General features: G+C 38.7%; 1 protein-coding gene across 12 annotated transcripts in view; it reads left to right on the top strand.

Annotated features, from left to right (window-relative positions):
* Positions 1–13578, top strand: part of Tacc1 (transforming acidic coiled-coil containing protein 1) — a 111092-nt gene extending 97514 nt beyond the window's left edge. For all 12 annotated transcript variants that reach the window (XM_047548232.1, XM_047548224.1, XM_047548226.1 and 9 more), the window contains 7 exons: positions 1673–1798; positions 3420–3496; positions 4437–4480; positions 6557–6717; positions 7699–7805; positions 9421–9541; positions 10687–13578. In XM_047548232.1, the coding sequence (XP_047404188.1) occupies positions 1673–1798; positions 3420–3496; positions 4437–4480; positions 6557–6717; positions 7699–7805; positions 9421–9541; positions 10687–10755 (705 nt within the window). In that variant the 3' untranslated portion in view covers positions 10756–13578. The remainder of the gene's footprint in view (positions 1–1672; positions 1799–3419; positions 3497–4436; positions 4481–6556; positions 6718–7698; positions 7806–9420; positions 9542–10686) is intronic.
* The last annotated feature ends 5336 nt before the right edge of the window (positions 13579–18914 follow it).

Here is an 18914-nt window from a genome sequence, read left to right as displayed (position 1 = left end):
GATACTGAACTCTAGAATGAATATTAGTATTTCCTTGCTAAGAAGACTCTTAGTAGCTACTTGGTAGGTGAGGCAGGAGGACTGCAAATTCGAGGACAGACTGGGTAACTTAGACCCTATCTCAAAAAATTAAAAAAAATTTTTTTGGTTGGACACAATACCTTTATTTTATTTATCTTTATGTGGTGCTGAGGATCAAACCCAGGGTCTCACGCGTGCTAGGTAAGCACTGTACCACTGAGCTACAACCCCCGCCCTCAAATATTTTTTGAAAGGGCTGGGGATGTAGCCCAGTGGTAGAGTGCTTTTGGGTTAAATCCCTGGTATGGAAACGGGAGGGGAGGGCTGGGGTTGTGACTCAGCGGCAGAGCACTTGCCTAGCACGTGCAAGGCACTGGGTTCGATTATTAGCACCGCATATAAATAAATAAAGGTCCTTTGCCAACTAAAAAATATATATTTTTAAAAAATTTTTAAAAGGGGAGGGGAGAGTAAAGGAGAAGAGGGAAAAAGAAGGCATCGCAAGTTGATGAGGTGGTTCTACTGTCCAGGGGTGTATTGGCCATCTACTCTGAGTAACAAATTACTCCAAAATTCAGTAGCTTAAAACAATAAATACTTATTATTTTATTGTTTTGGTGGGTTATGAATCTTCTGCTGGATACCTCTTGACCCATGATCATGAGGGTCTTTCATGATCAAGGTATTAATCAGGGCTGTGGTCATTCCTGAATTTGACTTAGGGTGGATTTGCTTCCATGTTCACTCACATGATTGTTGGCAGAGATATTGGTTCTTTTCACCTGGGCCTTTATAGACTCTCAAAACATGGAAACCAGAGTCTTTTTGAAACATTAAGTTCCATGACTTTTGCCATATCCCATTAAGTCTGGTCTGTACCCAAAGAGAAGAGCATGCATGAGAGAATTAGTAAAGGAGATGAGGTTTAGAGAGCCAGTTAGTGACTGCTTACCATAAGTGCCTTCTGGTTCTAGTGATAAATTTCTACCAAGATATATACCACGATATACTGAGATTACTTTGGACCTCTGCATGGTGGACTTCCCTCCTTCAAATGCTGCTAGAAGGTGGGCACTGCCAGTTAGTGGTTTTCACATTTCCCTTTTCTGTAGTCTAAGATGAGTTTCTGTTCTTTTTTTTTGGTGGTGTGGTACTGGGATTGAATTCAGGCAGGGGTACTCCACCACTGAGCCACATCCCCAGCCCTATTTTGCATTTTATTTAGAGACAGGGTCTCACTGAGTTACTTATCACCTCGCTTTTGCTGAGACTGGCTTTGAACTCATGATCCTCCTGTCTCAGCCTCCCGAGTCACTGGGATTACAGGTGTGTGCCACTGCGCCTGGCTAAGATGAGTTTCTATACTGGAACTATGGCTGAGGTCTGTGAAGCTGTTTGCTAAAATTACATGTGTGTTTTGAACATTTTATATAAAGAGAGTGAGGCCACAGTGAACCAAAAAGTTTAAAAGCCCTGGTCTAAGTTAATGTTGGGCTTTCTGTTTAGTCTTGGTTCAAACAAGATACCAGAGAATGGATTGATTATAATCCAATAATTAGTTAGCTATTCTCATGTTTAGGAAGTTATTGAAGATTATTTGGGGGCAAGTAACAGAGGAATGAATGTATCAAATGTGAACCTTTCCCCACAGGGACTGTTCGAGTCCTCTACGGAGAAGGCTCCTGTGTCTGTGGCCTGTGGAGGTGAGAGCCCCCTGGATGGAATCTGCCTCAGTGAATCAGATAAGACAGCCGTGCTCACCTTGATAAGAGAAGAGGTAATGGCATTCTTGTTCTGTCTGCTTATCACTCCATTTCTCTGTAAAACCCACGTGCCAACCAGTAGATTCCATCTTCATTGGCTCAAGTTGCCCCAGGCTATAAGTTCTTATTTCCCACAGCTTGTGTAGCTCATATAAAGGCTCTCTGTAAAATTCAGTGTTGTGCTGAAGTCCTAATATGCCGGTCCGATGTCTTAAGAATTTGGTAGTTCCCTTTAACTTTTAGCCTGGAAGCATTAAGTGTCTAATTTGGCCACCTCTGCTCTGATAGATTTTAAGAGGCTCAGCCTAAGAATACCTTAAATTCTAGGCATGTAGCAATAAAAAATTGTTTCCTGATTCCATCCATTCTTTAAACAGTTCAGCTCTCCAATTCCTGTATTGTGTTTCCTGAATAGCCTGTTCAAAATAGATCACCACAAGGCCTTTCTCAGGTGAACTGAAAAATATGGAGGACACTGTTATGCCCCGTTACCATCCTTTCCTGTCATACTTCTGTGCTATATTTTATGTGTTTGGTTTGTGTGTTTCTTGAAGATTCCACTTTTTCTTTTTTTAAAGAAGATAATTCTGGTTGGCATAACAATTTTACTTTTACACTGTGATGAAAGAAGTTAAGCACCTTTGCTCTAGGTCTTTCAACACTCTATAAGTAACTTTAGACTGGTAACAAGAGATGTCAGCCAGTCCTGTTGTCAAAACTTGGGAGCAGTGTACTTAAGAGGCCCACCACTGCCACTAGGCTCATTTTCTTATAAATGGAAAAAATTACTTCATCTTCCTCTTGAGAATTATACTATGAGGTGACCACCTATTAAACCAAAGCAAAGATGTGCCTTGTCTCCTGAAGCACACAGGATGGCTTCTAGGTTCTTGAGATCCTTATTAAAGACACCAAAATAAAGAATGTACCCATCAGGAATGAGGAAACACAGCCAAGGAAGGGTAGTGAAAGGACAGTGGTGAACGCCCAGCCAGGCCCTGCCGGGCACCTTGAGTTGAGTAGTAAGTTGAAAGTATGTCTTTCCAGATAGTAAAAGTATCCCAGATATGGGTGTGGGTTTTGGCCTGACTGGCAAGATCCTTCCTGTGGTGATGGATCCTAGAGAGGGATGATGTATCCAGTCTGGGGCATTCCATTTCTGTACCTCTTGTTCTGATTCCATTCTTATTAGTGAGAAATCTCTGTAGAAAGAGAATGTGGTGGTCACACATATTTCGAATACTCTGATTTTGTGGCAGTTTTGTGGCATCTCAAAGAAAATTGGTGGTCTGCAATTATGTGACTTTGGTTAGGGTGAATTTCTGTGGATCAGATGCTTTACACTTGGTGCCCTGTCCCCGTCGGGTTTCTGGGCCTACAGAGCTGAATTGCACTAAAATTCCTGGGAGATTCTGCTTACCCTTACCCTGGTGTCTACATTTCAGCATCCTGGGTGGCTGAGAGTACACTTTTCCAAATGTGATTGAACAATATATACAAATGTCAAGGTTTTATATTCCTAATGTCAGTTGAATGCCTCAGGTTATACTTGGTCATGTATTGTTTTCAGTCTCCAATCTTAAATTGAAACTGTAGTAGATTGATAAGATAAAACCAAGCTTTATTATCATCTAGATAATCACTAAAGAGATTGAAGCAAGTGAATGGAAGAAAAAATACGAAGAGACCCGACAAGAAGTTTTGGAGATGAGGTTAGACTGGAAGCTTGGGGGAGGGGGTCAGATGCCTTGAATATTATTAGATCTAGTATAGAAGTGTGTGCTCACCACAGAACCAGCTGTTGGGAATACAAGGGCATTGATTTGAGACTGCCTTACTTTGCAATTGAGAATGTCATTTCATGAGTTACTACTGACTAGTTATATATTCAAATAATCTTGGTTATTCAGAACATTACGTGTAAGCAATGTTCACACAATTCTTGTCTTTTTAAAACAGACAAATTTGTGCAAAAATATCCATTTGGAACACAGAATAATAAGATTTATTGATAACATCAAGGATGGAGGCACTAAAATTCAGTGGGGATTGAACCTAGAAGTACTCAACCGCTGAGCTGCCTCCCAAACCTTTTTTATTTCTTATTTTGAGACAGGGCCTCACTAAGTTGCCCTGACTGACCTTGATCTTGTGATCCTCCTGCCTCAGCACCTCCCCCACATCAAATAGCTATAATTACAAGCATGTGCCATTGGACCAACAAAATCCATAATATTTTAAAATAGTTATAGATGGTAGCTTCAAATTACATAATCATCACATAGATTGTAAGTAGTATGTTAAAAGGAAACAAAATCGACCTTAAATTGAAATCTTTTAATTTTTCCTGCTTATTCTGTAGAGAATTATATGCCATTAAATAACTAAAGATGGCATCGAAGAGAAGGAAAAAACATACATAATTCATGTGTGTGCAGTCTGCATTTGATTAAGAAACATTTTAGCTGGATGAAGTGGCATAGGACTGTAGTTCCAGCTACTTGGGAGATGAGACAGGAAGTTCAAGACTAGACACAATCAGACCCTGTTATGTAAATTTGTCAATATATGTTAATAAATTTGTTTGGGGGCAGCATTTCTCTAAGTTCCATTGTTTGAAAATTCTTTTCTGATAATTCTTTTTCTATTTAGGAAAATTGTGGCTGAATATGAAAAGACCATTGCCCAAATGATTGGTAAGGAGATTTTTTCCCCTAGGGCATGAGCCATAGAATCTGAGTCTGTTCAGGCTGCCTTAACAAGGTACCATAAGCTGGGTAACTGGGTAAACCAGCATTTATTTCTTGCAGTTCTGAAGACTGGGGAGTCCAAAATAAGGTTCTGGGAGTTCCAGTGTCTGGCATGGGCCTGTTCCTTGTAGCCAAGACCTTCTTGCTTCATCCTCACCTGGCAGCTGAAAAGGCTAGCTAGCTCTTCGTGGTCTCTTCTTCAATTGACACATAATAATTGTCCGTATCTGTGGGGTACACTGTGATAATTTGATCCATGAATATAGTATGCAGTGATCTAATCAGGGTAATTCACATATCCATCTCAAACATTTCTCTGTGCTTGGAACCTTTGAACTCCTGTGTCCTCATTCTTTATAAAAATAAATAATAAATTGTTATAAATTATAGTCACCCCACTATACTGTAGAACACTAGACCTGATTCCTCCTATATAACTATATTTTGGGACCTGTTATCTAACATCCCTCTTTCCCTCCCTCCCATTCCCAGCCTCTGGAAACCACTATTATACTTTCTACTTCTGTGAAATCAATTTATTTAGTTTCCACATATGACTGCGAACATGCAGTACAAGGACATTGGTCCTGTCTTTGCCTCATTTACCTTCACAGTCCCCACTTCCAACACTATCACATTGGGGATTAGGTTTCAACCATATGAATAGGGGGACAGACAGCATAAACATTCAGACCATAGCAAAACCCATGGACAATTTTCAGATCTTAATACAAACTTCAGTTTGTTCATCACTTATCTCATTTCCATGGTAGGCATATTCTACAGAGTTGCTGCAAATGTTGAATTGGTGGATACTGAAGCACACTCCTAGGGGGAAAAATAGGACTAGGTTCCTGTGAGCCTCTGGTCGCAATATTTACATCAACTGATCAATACATAATCTTGTCTTATATGTGTTTCTGCTTAAAGACACCTTACTTAAGATATGTTATTGGTTTTTTAACATTGAATTCATGTTCAACAGGGCTTCGATTCACATCTGAACAAAACTTACCTGACACATGTATTTTAAGGCACATCATACCTTGTTATGCTTAGTAACACTAGATAGCACATCAGCACCACCTTTGAGGCCATTTTAAAAAGCAAGGTCACCAACACAAAGCACAAAAATACAAAATGTGACACTAAGTACACCACTTGAAAAGGATCTTTGTTTATAGTATGAAATAAGGCATAGCATCCCTGTTTGCCCTCAAATGAGAACATGAGCAACAGGTGAATAAAAATTTTAGTCACATGTCATATACTCAAAATCCCTTGAGTATTGATTTGGGGATTGCAAATAAATTTAAGCTAGTACACAAATTGCAAACATAGACTTCTAATAATGAGGATTGACTATACATGGGTTCCTGTTTTTGTTCTGTGAAAAACCCTCTATGCTGTCCCCAGAGTATTGATGTCTCCCACACACACATACCAATACCTGCTGGGTGGAGTGTTTTGATGCAGTGTCCTTACAAATTCTGATTTTCCTCTGTCAGAACCAGTGGTACCTTAACAAAACAATGGTGATTAATCTTCCTGTGTTGAATTTAGAGCCTCTTCTAATGAACTTTGTAAGGATTGACTCCCTAAATCAAATCAAGACAGATCTTTAAGCATTTAAATGCTGAAATGATTTTTTTTTTTTTTTTGGACTGTCCATGTCACCTAATGCCTTCTCAGCTCAGCCTTGGCTGTCTCCTCTGTGTAATATTTTCCCCAAAGCTGCATAGCTCCCACCTTGTTCTTTGGGTCTCTGTTCAAACTTCTCTGAGCGGAGCAGCTCTATAAAACAGCAGCCCACTCACCTGTCCCTCATCCCTCTCACTTTTTGTTTTACCCCCATCACGTCTCACCATATGTCTCTCCCCAATAAAAAAATAATTCCTTGGGAGTGGGAATTTTTTTAATACCCATGGCTGTGTTCCTTCCCACTGAGAACACCACCTGGCACAGGGGGAGTTCACTATTTGGTGAATAAACATGCCATTATTTTTGACTTACGATTCCCAGAAGATGAACAAAGGACAAATATGACCTCTCAGAAGAGCTTCCAGCAACTGACCATGGAGAAGGAGCAGGCCCTGGCAGACCTCAACTCTGTGGAGCGGTCCCTTTCTGATCTCTTCAGGAGATATGAGAATCTGAAAGGCGTGCTGGAAGGGTTCAAGAAGGTAGTGTGTCCTTTTCTGTCTCTCTCCTGGCTAGTACTGGATCATCACACTGAGGAAGTAAAAAGTCTTTTAACAGGGGTTTGGGGCCTATTGGTCTTGTATCATCTGTTCTTGTGAAGCTGTATTTTTTCCACTTTTGGGGATCAAGCCAGTGAACCTGAGACACAGCCACAGTGTGGCATGGAGCGCAAGAAATGAAATAGGGATGGGGTTGTGGTTCAGTGGCAGAGTGCTTGCCTAACGTGTGAAGCACTAGGTTCCATTCTCAGCACCACATATTAATTAATTAATTAAAGGTACATCAACAACTAAAAAACATTAAAAAAAAAAAAAAAAAAGAACTGGTACGCTTGGACCTCAGGAGGCTTCTAGAAATGTTCCTTTTAATTATTCACCTTTTCAATATTAGTAAATGTAGAAGGGACTCCATATCATTGAAAAAAATCCAAGCTGCATATTCTAGAAGAAATTAAATGTAATAATTTGGTTGAATAACAATAATAAGACACATTTACAGCAGTGAAATTCTTTTCTTTTTTTCAGTGCTGCTGGGGGTGGAACCCAGGATCTCATGCTAGGCAAGAGCTCTACCACTGAGCTACAACTTCAGTCTTTGAAATTCTTTATTTTCCTATTAAATTAAAAAGGAGACTGGACAATATGATTAATGTAGAAATCAAATCACTTTTTAGTTTTGAATAAGTGCCTTCCTAAAGGAGATGTACTGGTATAACTGAACCTTACTGTATGATGTTGAAAATTAATGCATAAAGAAGTTATGTTAAAAAAAAGAAATTATCTACAATTTTTAAATGAGATTTGTATGTGCCTATTTCAGATTACCATGGAGTATAGATTAAAATAATCTGCGTTAATTAGATTTTCCCATTTTTTTTAACACCATGACTCTGATACATGGTATATTACTAGTAGAAGAAAAATGAAATGACCTGTTTACTTTTAATTTTCACTATGGAGCAGAATGAAGAAGCCTTGAAAAAATGTGCTCAGGATTACTTAGCCAGAGTTAAACAAGAGGAACAGAGATATCAGGCCCTGAAAATCCATGCAGAAGAAAAATTAGACAAGTAAGAGCTTGTAAATTTGAATTTGACAGAGGCAGAAACTTCATTTTATCAAAATAGTAATATATACTTGTACATTTGTTATATGTATTCCTATATATAAGAAAACAAATTTACTATTTTGCATCCTCAGGGTGTGTGTGTGTGTGTGTGTGTGTGTGTGAGAGAGAGAGAGAGAGAGAGAGAGAGAGAGATTTTTGAACCATCTGCTTTATATAGTTAAAACATTAAAAAACATAAAAAAGTATACAGTATCACCCACCCACTCCTGGCTCCCATATACTGGGTTCTCACCTTTCCCTCCCTCCAGGTAATCAGTATAGTTAGTTTCTATTATCTCTTTCTAGATATACTTTTTTCTTCCTTTTGTAGACAATAGCATACCTTGCTTTTTTTGTGTAGCAATAATTTTGAAAATCTTTCCATATCTGTCCATGAGGAGCTTCCACATGGCATTCCACTATTGGAATGCATCATTACATTCTGTCCTGCTGGACATTGAGGTTAATTAGAATCTTTTGCTGCTACAAACAATGCTGCAGTAAGTAACCCTGTAGATTATCCTTTTACATGCATTTAAGTTATCTTTATGATATATGTAATAGAAAAGGAATTCTTGAACCAAAAGATAGTGAATGTATAATTATGGTAATTATTTTCAAATTGAACTCATAAGATTTATACCCATTTATACCCCTGTATAATGCATGGGAACATCTATTTTCCCTACAGCTCTGTCAGCAGATCAACTTATTGATTTTATACAAATCTAATAAGTATACTAACGGTATTTTAGTGTAGATTTTTGAGTTTTAGGGCAAGCAGAAAGCAGAATTTTTATTTATTCCATGTAGTTTTGATTTGCATTTGTCTTAGTGAAACTAAATATATTTCAGCATTTATTTGCCTGTTCAAATATTTACTGTGCATGACTATTCTTTGCCTACTTTTCTGTTGTCAGTATATATGTTTTGTACATTTGAGACACCAGCCCTTTGTGATGTGAATTATGAATAATTTTTCAAGTTTGTCATTTATATTTTGACCCTGTTTATGGTATTTCTGATATTCAGAATTTTTCATTTTCAGTACTAGAGATTGAACACAGGGCCTCATACAGGCTAGATAAGCAAGACCCTCTCTCAAAATTTTTAAAGAAGATTTCCTTTTTATTTTATTAATAAAGTGGCTTCCTTGAGGTCTGTATCTCATAAATATTAATGGTTCGTATTCTAACTGGTTAGTTGTGATGATCTTTGGAGTGACTCATCCACTCTTATACTGGGTTTAAAATAAAATTAAAACTGTTGTAGAAACTGTTACATAATTCTTTTTCTCATGAAATACAAATTTGAAAAACACCATGGCCCTCAAGACCGATTCTGCCATTGGTGCGTGCCATGGGAATTTCCCTAGCACTTGTATGTAAATTGAGTTTTATTAATTAAAATTTATTTATGTAGGTCTCTGATTCTTGTCTTTTTGCTGATCATGCAGTCATTTCTTTTGAGTCTGTGTCTGCTGGAGGCAATGTTTATTCTCCTGACTCTTTAGCCATGCCAGTGGTTAACCATCTTCTTTCTTTTTCTTTATTCCACAAACAAAACACCACAAACAGAGCCAATGAAGAGATTGCTCAGGTTCGCACAAAGGCAAAGGCTGAGAGTGCAGCTCTGCATGCTGGACTCCGGAAAGAGCAAATGAAGGTGGAGTCCCTGGAAAGGGCCTTGCAGCAGAAGGTATGACAAGGGGTTGGGTCAAGACAACCATGCAGGTGCCTGGTCCTCCTCCTCTGCAGTGACTCACATTGGTCCTTGGTGTGCTTCATTTATCACAATCCTGGGTGACAATGGCCTTGCCTTTATACTCAGATACTTCAACCCAGCTCCTTCATGAACAGATTCTTGGGGAGACAGATAAGTCATACCATTAACCCTCCAGGCATATTATATGGGAATCATGAACAGGCAGGGTGCAGAAAGGAATTTGGAATTTGCATTTTAACTGAAGTTTGGGGATCAGACACTTTAGTTGGGGTCACAAAGCTACCTTTCATTCGTTCTGTTTTCTTTTTATGCAATATATGAAGCCATCTTCCCCTTTCATTGCTTTAGATCATTGGTTCTCAATTAGGGTAATTTTGCCCTCCAGGAGATATTAGGCAATCTCTGGAGATTAATTGGCTGTCATGACTGGGAAATGCTACTAGCATCTAGTGAGTAGAAGCCCAAAATGCTGCCAGATATCATATGCACATAGGCCTCCAACCTTAGACCTATCCAGGCCAAAACATTAAGTCCTACTGATGCAGAGAAACTAGGTAGTAAATATGTGGAAATCAGTAGCAGCAATCTTTATATCTCACTACTTAGCAATTTTTAGCTTTTCTTTTTTATGTCTACAGTGTTTTACTTATGCACTCCACTTACATATGCTCTTGCTGAATGCCATCCCTTCAGCTAGAACATGGGGTCTAAGGGCCCCTCATGTTCCCTGGGATACTCAGACTTCATAATTCCAAAGAAGCTGATGGATTGAGTGAGACTCGATACTTGTGTGTTGTTACCAAGTACCCCACATAGTTCTTATGATAACAAGAAAATTTGGGAACTGAGGTGTGTTCATAAATAGGCTTCAGAGGGCTAGTGACTACCCACCCTCACCCTTTATTCAGTTAAGCCTAGTACTGTGAGTACATGCACGTTTACAGGGGAGAAGGGTTAGAATCTTACTTTTTTCACAAGATCTCTAATGTAGAAAAGTACAGAATCACTAAATTAGGTTGTCTGGGTAGGCTCTAGACAGTCCTGGGCTACCTAGCAGTAATTCCCTTTATCTCGGAACACAAAGTGGCCAACTTATAATTATATCATCTGCTTTTCAGAACCAAGAAATTGAAGAACTGACAAAAATCTGTGATGAGCTGATTGCAAAGCTGGGAAAGACTGACTGAGATTCCTCTCTTAGCTCAGCAGACCTGCACTCCAATGCTTCTGTCATGACCACAAGTATCTTGCCTTATCCAAGAATAATCGTCCCTTTGCAGAGAAAGAAAAAAAAAAAAAAAAAAAAAGCACATACCCACTGCTGCCTGTCCCGCTTAATTGCCAGTGCAACAGCCCTGGAAGGAGCCTTGGCCTTTAGCCCAATCAGGATGGAGTGTGATCTGCCACTGCCAGAGTCCTTTACAGCTCCCCAGCATCAGGTTCAGTTAGATAGGCTGCAGAGTCTGGGTTTGTGATTTCTCTGTCTTTAGTTGGTCTTAACATCATCTTTCCTTTTCCCAAGTTTGTTAAATTTGTGATTTTTGTGGCTAGCATTTGGGGTTATCTCCTCTACCACCTGTCTGATATTTTTGTGACCTTTTAATCCTTTAATTTTCAGTTTCACTGAAGGAGATGATTTGGCCTTTTTGTTATTTCCAGTTCATAAACAAGAAGGGGCTCGGAGTACCTTTTTATTTATACATTCTCACTCACACATCTCTGTCTATCCTTGCTGCTGCATTTTCCTTAAAGCACATAGAAGAACATATATCTATAAATGTAAAACCATGTTTTGGAACAGCCCTGTTTCCAAATGCCAACTTAAGAATTTGGATGTCAGGGCTGGGATTGAGGCTCAGTGGTAGAGCACTCACCTAGCATGCATGAGGCCCTAGGCTTGATCCACAGCACCACGTAAGAAAAAAATAAGGGTATCGTGTCTACCTACAACCAAAAAATATATATTAAAAAAATAATTTGGGTGTCAGGTATAATAACACTTGCCTGTACTCCAGCTACTCTGGAGGCTGAGACCAGAGGGCAGCTTGAGCCCAGAAGTTCAACACCAACCTGGGCAACATGGAAAAACACTGTCTTCTCCCTGCCCCACAAAAAAATGAAAAGGAAAGAAAAAAGTTGGGGGGCATTCAAAATGTGAAGACCATAGACATGAGTTTCACATTTAAAGAAGACTTTCTGCCATATATTTCATTGCCTTGGTATTGGACATCTCGGCAGGTTGATGAGTACAACCCTTTGGCACTGAGTCCTCCCATTGAAAGTGGTGTCTGCTTTCTTCATGAACAGCAGTACAGAAATCCCTCAAAGCTGGGATTTGTGAGATCTGCCCTGGAGTCATTTAGCCTTCTGCTTCCTTTTGTTGATGCAAAACCAACATCTCACCTTTGTTATCTCTGAAATATGCAAAGAAAAATCTACTTGTGAAAGCTTTGGATGATCTTATTTAATTAAAAGGTAACTAACCCTGTTGCCAATTATAAGGTAAAGGAACAGTTATCTCTTTGTCTTTACAAGTGTAATTGTTCTTCAGATATTAAAACAAGAAAAAGAAAAAAATCCTTTCAAACTTAAGACAGAATTTTTAACAAAGCAGGCAGTAAAAATAATGTCTGACCCGCTCCAGAAATCAGCACATTGTGAATATGTTTGAACAAAAAGTCCGAATGCTAGGGAAGGAGGTACAGGGAAAAGGTCCATACAGACAAAACCAAGTTCCTCCAGCTATTCTTGGACTCAGTTCAGAGTGGTGGGACGTTAACCCCCAAAATGGAAATTTCCCACGTAATGCCAGTGAATCCCCTTCCACTTGATAGGCAAAAACCAAACCCATGCAAGTGTTTTAAAGCACTCTTTTGTCTTAATCTTACACCCTGAAAGTGGTGATATGCACTATGTCCAGTACATGTCCGTTTTCCTACTTCTCTTGTAAAACTGTTGCATGAGCCAGCTTCAACGATGAATTGTGCCTCGTGGAAAACCTCTATAGAGTTTTTAAAAATGAGTGTTTCTGTAGCAGTGTATTGCTCGTGTGGGTGCAATCTTTAGCCCCAGGGAAGTCAATAATGTCTTTTAAAGCCAGAGTCATGTTTTACCAATATGCATTTATCATTATTGGTGCTTAGGCTATATTTTAAAGCCTATTGTCTTAACATTTTGTACAAAAAAAAAAAAAAAAAAGAACAGAAATTATCTGTGGTTGGAGAAGTGGCTTGACAATCATTTGGGCTTTGAAAGTAGTGACTGTGGTTTAATGTGAATGCTGTACCAGGAGTCACAGTATTGGGTACAAGTGTCTCTGGTGTATGACCACTTTCTTCTCAGTCCTCTACTACAAGGGGAGTTAATTTTGCATTTTGCAGAAAGAAATAGTGCAAACCCTTTTACTGCTGTGTTTTGCTGACATATCCATGTTTACTTGTTTTATATTGATCTGTTTTAAGTATGAAAGGCTTATAGTGGTCTCCATTATAAATCCATAGTCATCTTTTTCTTTTTCTTTTAAAAATATTTTTGCAGTGCTGGGGATTGAACCCAGGGCCTCACATATCCTAGGCAAGTGCCCTACTGCCAAGCTACACTCCCAGCCCCATAATTATCTGTTTAAGCTATTGTGTATTTTAAAAGCACACTCTGCTATTTTAAAACAGAGGTGATGACAATCCTTCCCTAGCACACTTGTAGAAAAAAAATCCTTGAAAACTAGACCTTAGTGAACAAAGTTGCTGCATGAAAGGGCCCTTGTTAAGAAATATTTGCCACTGGTCTCGGTCATGACCATTACAAGGAAATGTCTACCATTCTTAATAGATGGATACTCTTTGTCAAGAATAAAAATGTAGTTATACAATTGGCAAGTGAAGAGAATATACTAGGCGAGTGAAATATATTTTTCTTTAAACATAAGCAAGAAAAAAAAAAAGCTTGTAGAACTCTGGAGAGTAAGAATTATAGTCTAGAATTTGCTTCAGCACGTATGAGGACCAAATTACTTGTTAGCCAGGCAATTTAAAAAATCCTGTTATGAAAGTGAAAAGGAGAAATGGAAGAGAACTTCTGGCTTAGACTTGGGAATATTAAGTGATCTTGTTGAGACTCTGAATCCAGAGCCATTTCTTCAGTTCCTGGCTTTGCCAAAGTGTAGGTGACTTTTATCTAGCAGTTGAAAGAAAAGGGGTTGAATGGTTTTACTGTGTGGTCAGCTAAATAGTGGGTCACAGTCAGAACTCCTGGGATTTACTCTATTTAGGTGAGCTACTTTAAACCAGTGATTTACCTAAACCTTTTTTGTTACAAACTACTCTGGAAATAATTGAGAGGCCCCATGTTCTCGCATGGTTTTTAGCTTCTTCAGATGCAGCCCAAATTAGGAAGTGCAGAAGCACATGACAGTGAAAAATTGAGGATTCGGCAGACATCCAGAAATTATGGGATCTAAGGGGAGATTCACATGTTCTGGAGAATAACTCAAGCTGAATTTTCTTTCCAGTCAGTGACCCTTCCTACCTATCCACACTTGGTGCAGCCCTCACACACATACTTAGATATCTTTTAAATAGCCCTGAATTATTTCTGTCTAATTATAAATAGGGAGAATAAACTACCCCAAATGTTCCTAAGCTGACTGAGCAGCCAGGTTGAAGCACTCACCCTCAGAAAAAGTAATAAAAGTGCTCGATGGCAGCTCTGCACCTCATGAAGGGTTTTGTTGTTTAAGAATAAGCACTGGTACACTGGGTTGGAAGTTACTCAGCGTATCCTTTTTTATTGTTGTAAGCATTCTGAAGCCCGCTTTTTTACTTCATTTTGGTTTTTCATTACAGTTGGTAGCCATCTCATTAATTGTTCAGGACTGAATCTCCTTGTGGTTGTATGACCCTGTAAGCTTGCTCACAGATTTCTTTATCCTGTTTTTAGGAAGAGAGAAACCAGGTGTTGAAAGATGAAAATGATTCAGGCAAGGGATTTTAAAGTAAAGCTGTATATATTCTGAAGAATTTTAAAGCTAACAGATTACTGTTTGCTTATTAAAGAACAAATATAGTCTGGGAATCCCAGAATGTCAAGCCAAAGCTTAGCCTAAAATGTCATCTTCTTTCAAAGGTTTTAATAAAGAAATTTTTTTGAGGAGACCTCTTCCAAAACAGTTTGGCCTCTAGATTATAATTATTTTTAAAAAATAATGTATATGGGCTGGGACTGTAGCTCAGTGGTAGAGTGCTTGCCTAGCACACATGAGACCCTGGGTTCCATCCCCAACCCTGGTGGGGAGAAAACAAATTGCCTCTCAATCCCTGAGTCTCCTATATAGTAAAAGTGAATGAGTTGATATAATAGACTCTTCTCTCCAAGGATCTCCTCTGGAAAGTCATATACACAGCAGCATTCTCCAGTGAAGACCCACTCCCCAGCACCAGAATTTGAATCTGGAGACTAAAGATTGCACTTTCATAGTTTTTTGTCCAAATATAATCCATTTCTGTGCCTCTTAGCATGCAGTTAGATTTGGACAAACAAGATTCCTAAGGAATGACTTTATTAACTATAATATGGTTACAGCTATTATATAAATATATATTCTGATTATAGTTCTAATACGGAGATATTGCGTGTGATGCTGGCCAGTGGCAATCTGTATAATGCTTCATCTTGTACAGAGGAGGCCAGGCTTGAAGCTGAGGTGTGACCTAAATCTTCCCTGTGTCGACTTCACTTTCTGTCAGGATGCCACTCTCTCCCTCTCTCTGCCTTTAGTGGTATCTGGAATATACTCCAAAAAGTATTACCTAGTCATATCATTAACTGATCCTCTATATTTATGAATAACTTTCAAATGGACATAAAAATTTAAACTCTGAATCCACGCCCAGTCCAGATACAGGGCAGTGTGTAGGTCACCACACCCACAGCCTCAGCCTCAGTCTGGGTCCTTCCCAGCCCCTGGGACAGGATCCAGGCTTTTTTTAAACCTCAGAGGTAGCAGTAAACTTTTTAGTATTGCTGTTAACAAGTGTGTGTTTGCCAATAGATATCCATTGTACTAATGTGCCAACAAGTAAATGTTTATTGCACATCTGCTTCCACTGTGTCCCCATGGGCTCCCCAAAGCGGGTGAGGGGCCCCTCACCTGCAGGGGTGAGCGCTGCATTGACTACTGCTATCAGGATTGTGTTGTGTGGAATAATCATCTACATAAATTTTATATACATAGTAATTTCCCTTTTTATATGTCAGGTAAATATTTGTAAAAGTTATACTCACACAAATGAAATTATTATAATGATTACTAATATATTTTTTCCATGTTTCATTGCCTGAATAAAAACTGTTTATCACTGTTAGATCTGGGCGTGTGTGTGTGTGTGTGTTTGTGTGTTGTTGTTTCTGGTTACAAATCATTTTATCCCCAAGTGTGAAAATTTACAGCAGCCTTGCTTTTTTTAATGAGGTTCCATCTTTCAGTCTAAAAATAGGAAAGATGACATTTTCCTTACACTCATTTTGTGAGGTTTTACGCATTTGACTGGGTGTGTAATTAAAAACAAAACAAACTTTGGAATTCAGACCTTGCCATATAAATGACTTTGCATCTGTGCGAACAGTTTTTAGCTGGGTGTTTCTTGGTTTTGCTTAGAAACTGTCTTACCCTGGCATTTTTCAAGTCCTAAGAATCTAAGCTCTCTGACTTGTTGAAGGGCACAGGATGAGCCAGAGCAGTATCGACATTGCAGCCCATAGAAAATAGTTGAAGTTTTTTGTTTCTTCTAGGCTAATACCAGGAAAGACTTTTTCAATACTAGCCAGGCCAACCCTCCCTTCAAAGGGAGCAGACAGGAAATTTCATGGATTGTATTACTGGAAAAGATAAGAGTGTAGTCAAGGCTCCATTTTAGGACTAGGTCGAGATCCCCTCAGGAAACAAGAACCCTATCACATTCTTACCATTTGCCCATCCTAAGACACCGCTGTCTATAAAGTACCTAAAAGGAATGTTTCACTCTAGTGTGTTCCTGAACTGCAAAGTGAACTCTGTAAAAATCACAGAAGGAATTTCCTTTTCTGAGAATTTTTAGGAAAAACAAGATGGAAGTTTACCCTCTATTCTCTTAGAGGTTTATTCTTAGATAACTTAAGACCACCAGTGTTGATTCTTTTTTTTTTTTTTTTTTTGGTGGCACTGGGAATTGAACTCAGGGCCTGACACATGATAGGTAAGTGCTCTACCACTAAGCTACATGCCAAGTCCTTTTTTTTTTTTTTTAGATGTCAGTAGACCTTTATTTTATTCATTTATTTATATGTGGTGCTGAGAATTGAACCCATGCCTCACGCATGCCAGGTGATCGCTCTACCACTGAGCCACAACCCCCCAGCTCCTTTTTATTTTGAGGCAGATCTTGTTAAGTTGTTGAGGGTCTCACTGAGTTGCCCAGGCTAGTGTCAAACTTAACAATCCTCCTGCCTCAGCCTCCTGAGTAGCTGGGATTACAGGTACACGCCACCATGCCTGACACACGTGTTTTGGGGGTTTTTGTTTGTTTTTTCCACATAAGATCATCTTAGTATGCAGCAATTAATTTTCTCTTTTGTTTTCAGAACTGCTGGGGATGGAAGCCAGGGTCTTAGACATGCTTAGCAAGTGCTTCACCACTGAGCTACCTCCCCAGTGGTAATATTTTAATGAAACTATGACAACAAATACCAAAAGTCATTACATAGTTAAGAATAAATGCTGGTTTGTGAGATTAGCTTCAAATACTAATTAATGTGTAATAGGTCACAACAAAAAAATTTTCTCATTCTGGCTAAGTAGGCAAAGCATGAAAAAATCACATATAGGCAATTTAAGTCCTTTTACAGTAGAAACTGCAGCCCAGAGAGAGGAGTGATGTGGCCAAGGTTGTATGTTATCAAACCCTGTTGTCACTCAAAATGGGCAAAATACTGAGTCTTTTTTAAACTCTTGAAATCCAAGTCTTCCCAGGTTTGTATAGAATTTATATCTTTTATTAAGTTTCTAGGCATATAAGGATCAATCAATACCAAATGTGTTTTTACTGTACTCATCATTCACCAAATACTGGTGCATCTCCAGTTTGAAATGAAACATGAAAAAAATCATTTTTCATGTTTGATCAAAACTTCATTTAAATATAAACAATATGCTAATTAAAAATATTCTTTCTCAGAATAAAGCCATTCCTGTCTACATTTCTTAGCTCAGTCTTATTGGTTATTTTACCTAAGATGTATTCCTGAAGATGGGAATACAGTGGTACTTCTGATCTATGAGATAAGTCTAACCCCCAGTATAGGACAGGAAGGCAAGAATTGTTATATTGCAGGTTCAGACAGTGCTGAACATATCTTAAGAGAAGGGAAAATGTAACAGAAAGGATGTCACATGGGGTAAGCACTAGGCTATTCTGAACAATACAGACTCAGTTAAGCCTACGATCAGATCCAAGCTTTTTGGTTACTCATTGCCAAGGGCTTCATTTTTTTAAAATTCTGGCCTAATAGTTACTACCTCAGAAAATGATCGTGAAGACTCCTGCAGGAATGTTAGCATAGTGCCTGGCCCTCAGGTCCTCAGTAAGCAATTATCGCCACCTAAAACCTAGAGTCTAAGAAATTTTCAGAGACTAGAGGTGCAGCTCAGTGGTAGAGCCCATGCCTAGCATGTGAAAAACCCTGGTTTCATCCCCAGCACCACATAATAAATTCTAATGATAACTTTCTTGTAAAGCTGAATGATTTTATTAACTTCCTTAGGCACACCAAAATAACAAAGCTTTGAGTTCCCTTTGTTCTTTATTTGAGACTAATAAGAAGGGGAGGAACTGAAAATTAACTGAAGATAAGAAGAGGTCCCAAAGTTGGGGCAATTGAGTTATAAAGTGGGACAGGGAAATTCCCATTTGTGTGTTGATGCCTACACCAAGATTGCCCAGATCTATGCCAGCTATAAAATCCTAGATTTCTATGATCTTTTTCTTTTGCCAAAATGTGCAATTCTTTTAAGTTCAATTTCTATGGAAATAACTGTTCAAGAACAGATTGAAGATACACCTCAGTTAACAAAGTTATTTTTTATCCAATTTAAATGAAAGGGTAACTGATATTTGAGTTTTGTGTGCGAGGTTTCCTTACAAATACAGCACTTTGCCTTCTTCATGTAAGTGGGATTATTTTTTTAACTGATGGGGGAGATGAGGCTAAAACATTTAACATCATTTGACTAGAAAGGTAGCACTAGCATTTGAACCCAGACTTTTTTTTATCTCAATTCCCATTTGCCTTAAGACCACTCTCTACTCTGGAATAT

The sequence above is a fragment of the Sciurus carolinensis genome, chromosome 4 (assembly GCF_902686445.1).
Source record: "Sciurus carolinensis chromosome 4, mSciCar1.2, whole genome shotgun sequence".
Classification (NCBI taxonomy): Eukaryota; Metazoa; Chordata; class Mammalia; order Rodentia; family Sciuridae; genus Sciurus; species Sciurus carolinensis.
The sequence above is the reverse complement of the archived record's forward strand: the minus strand, read 5'-3'. Positions and strand labels throughout refer to the sequence as shown.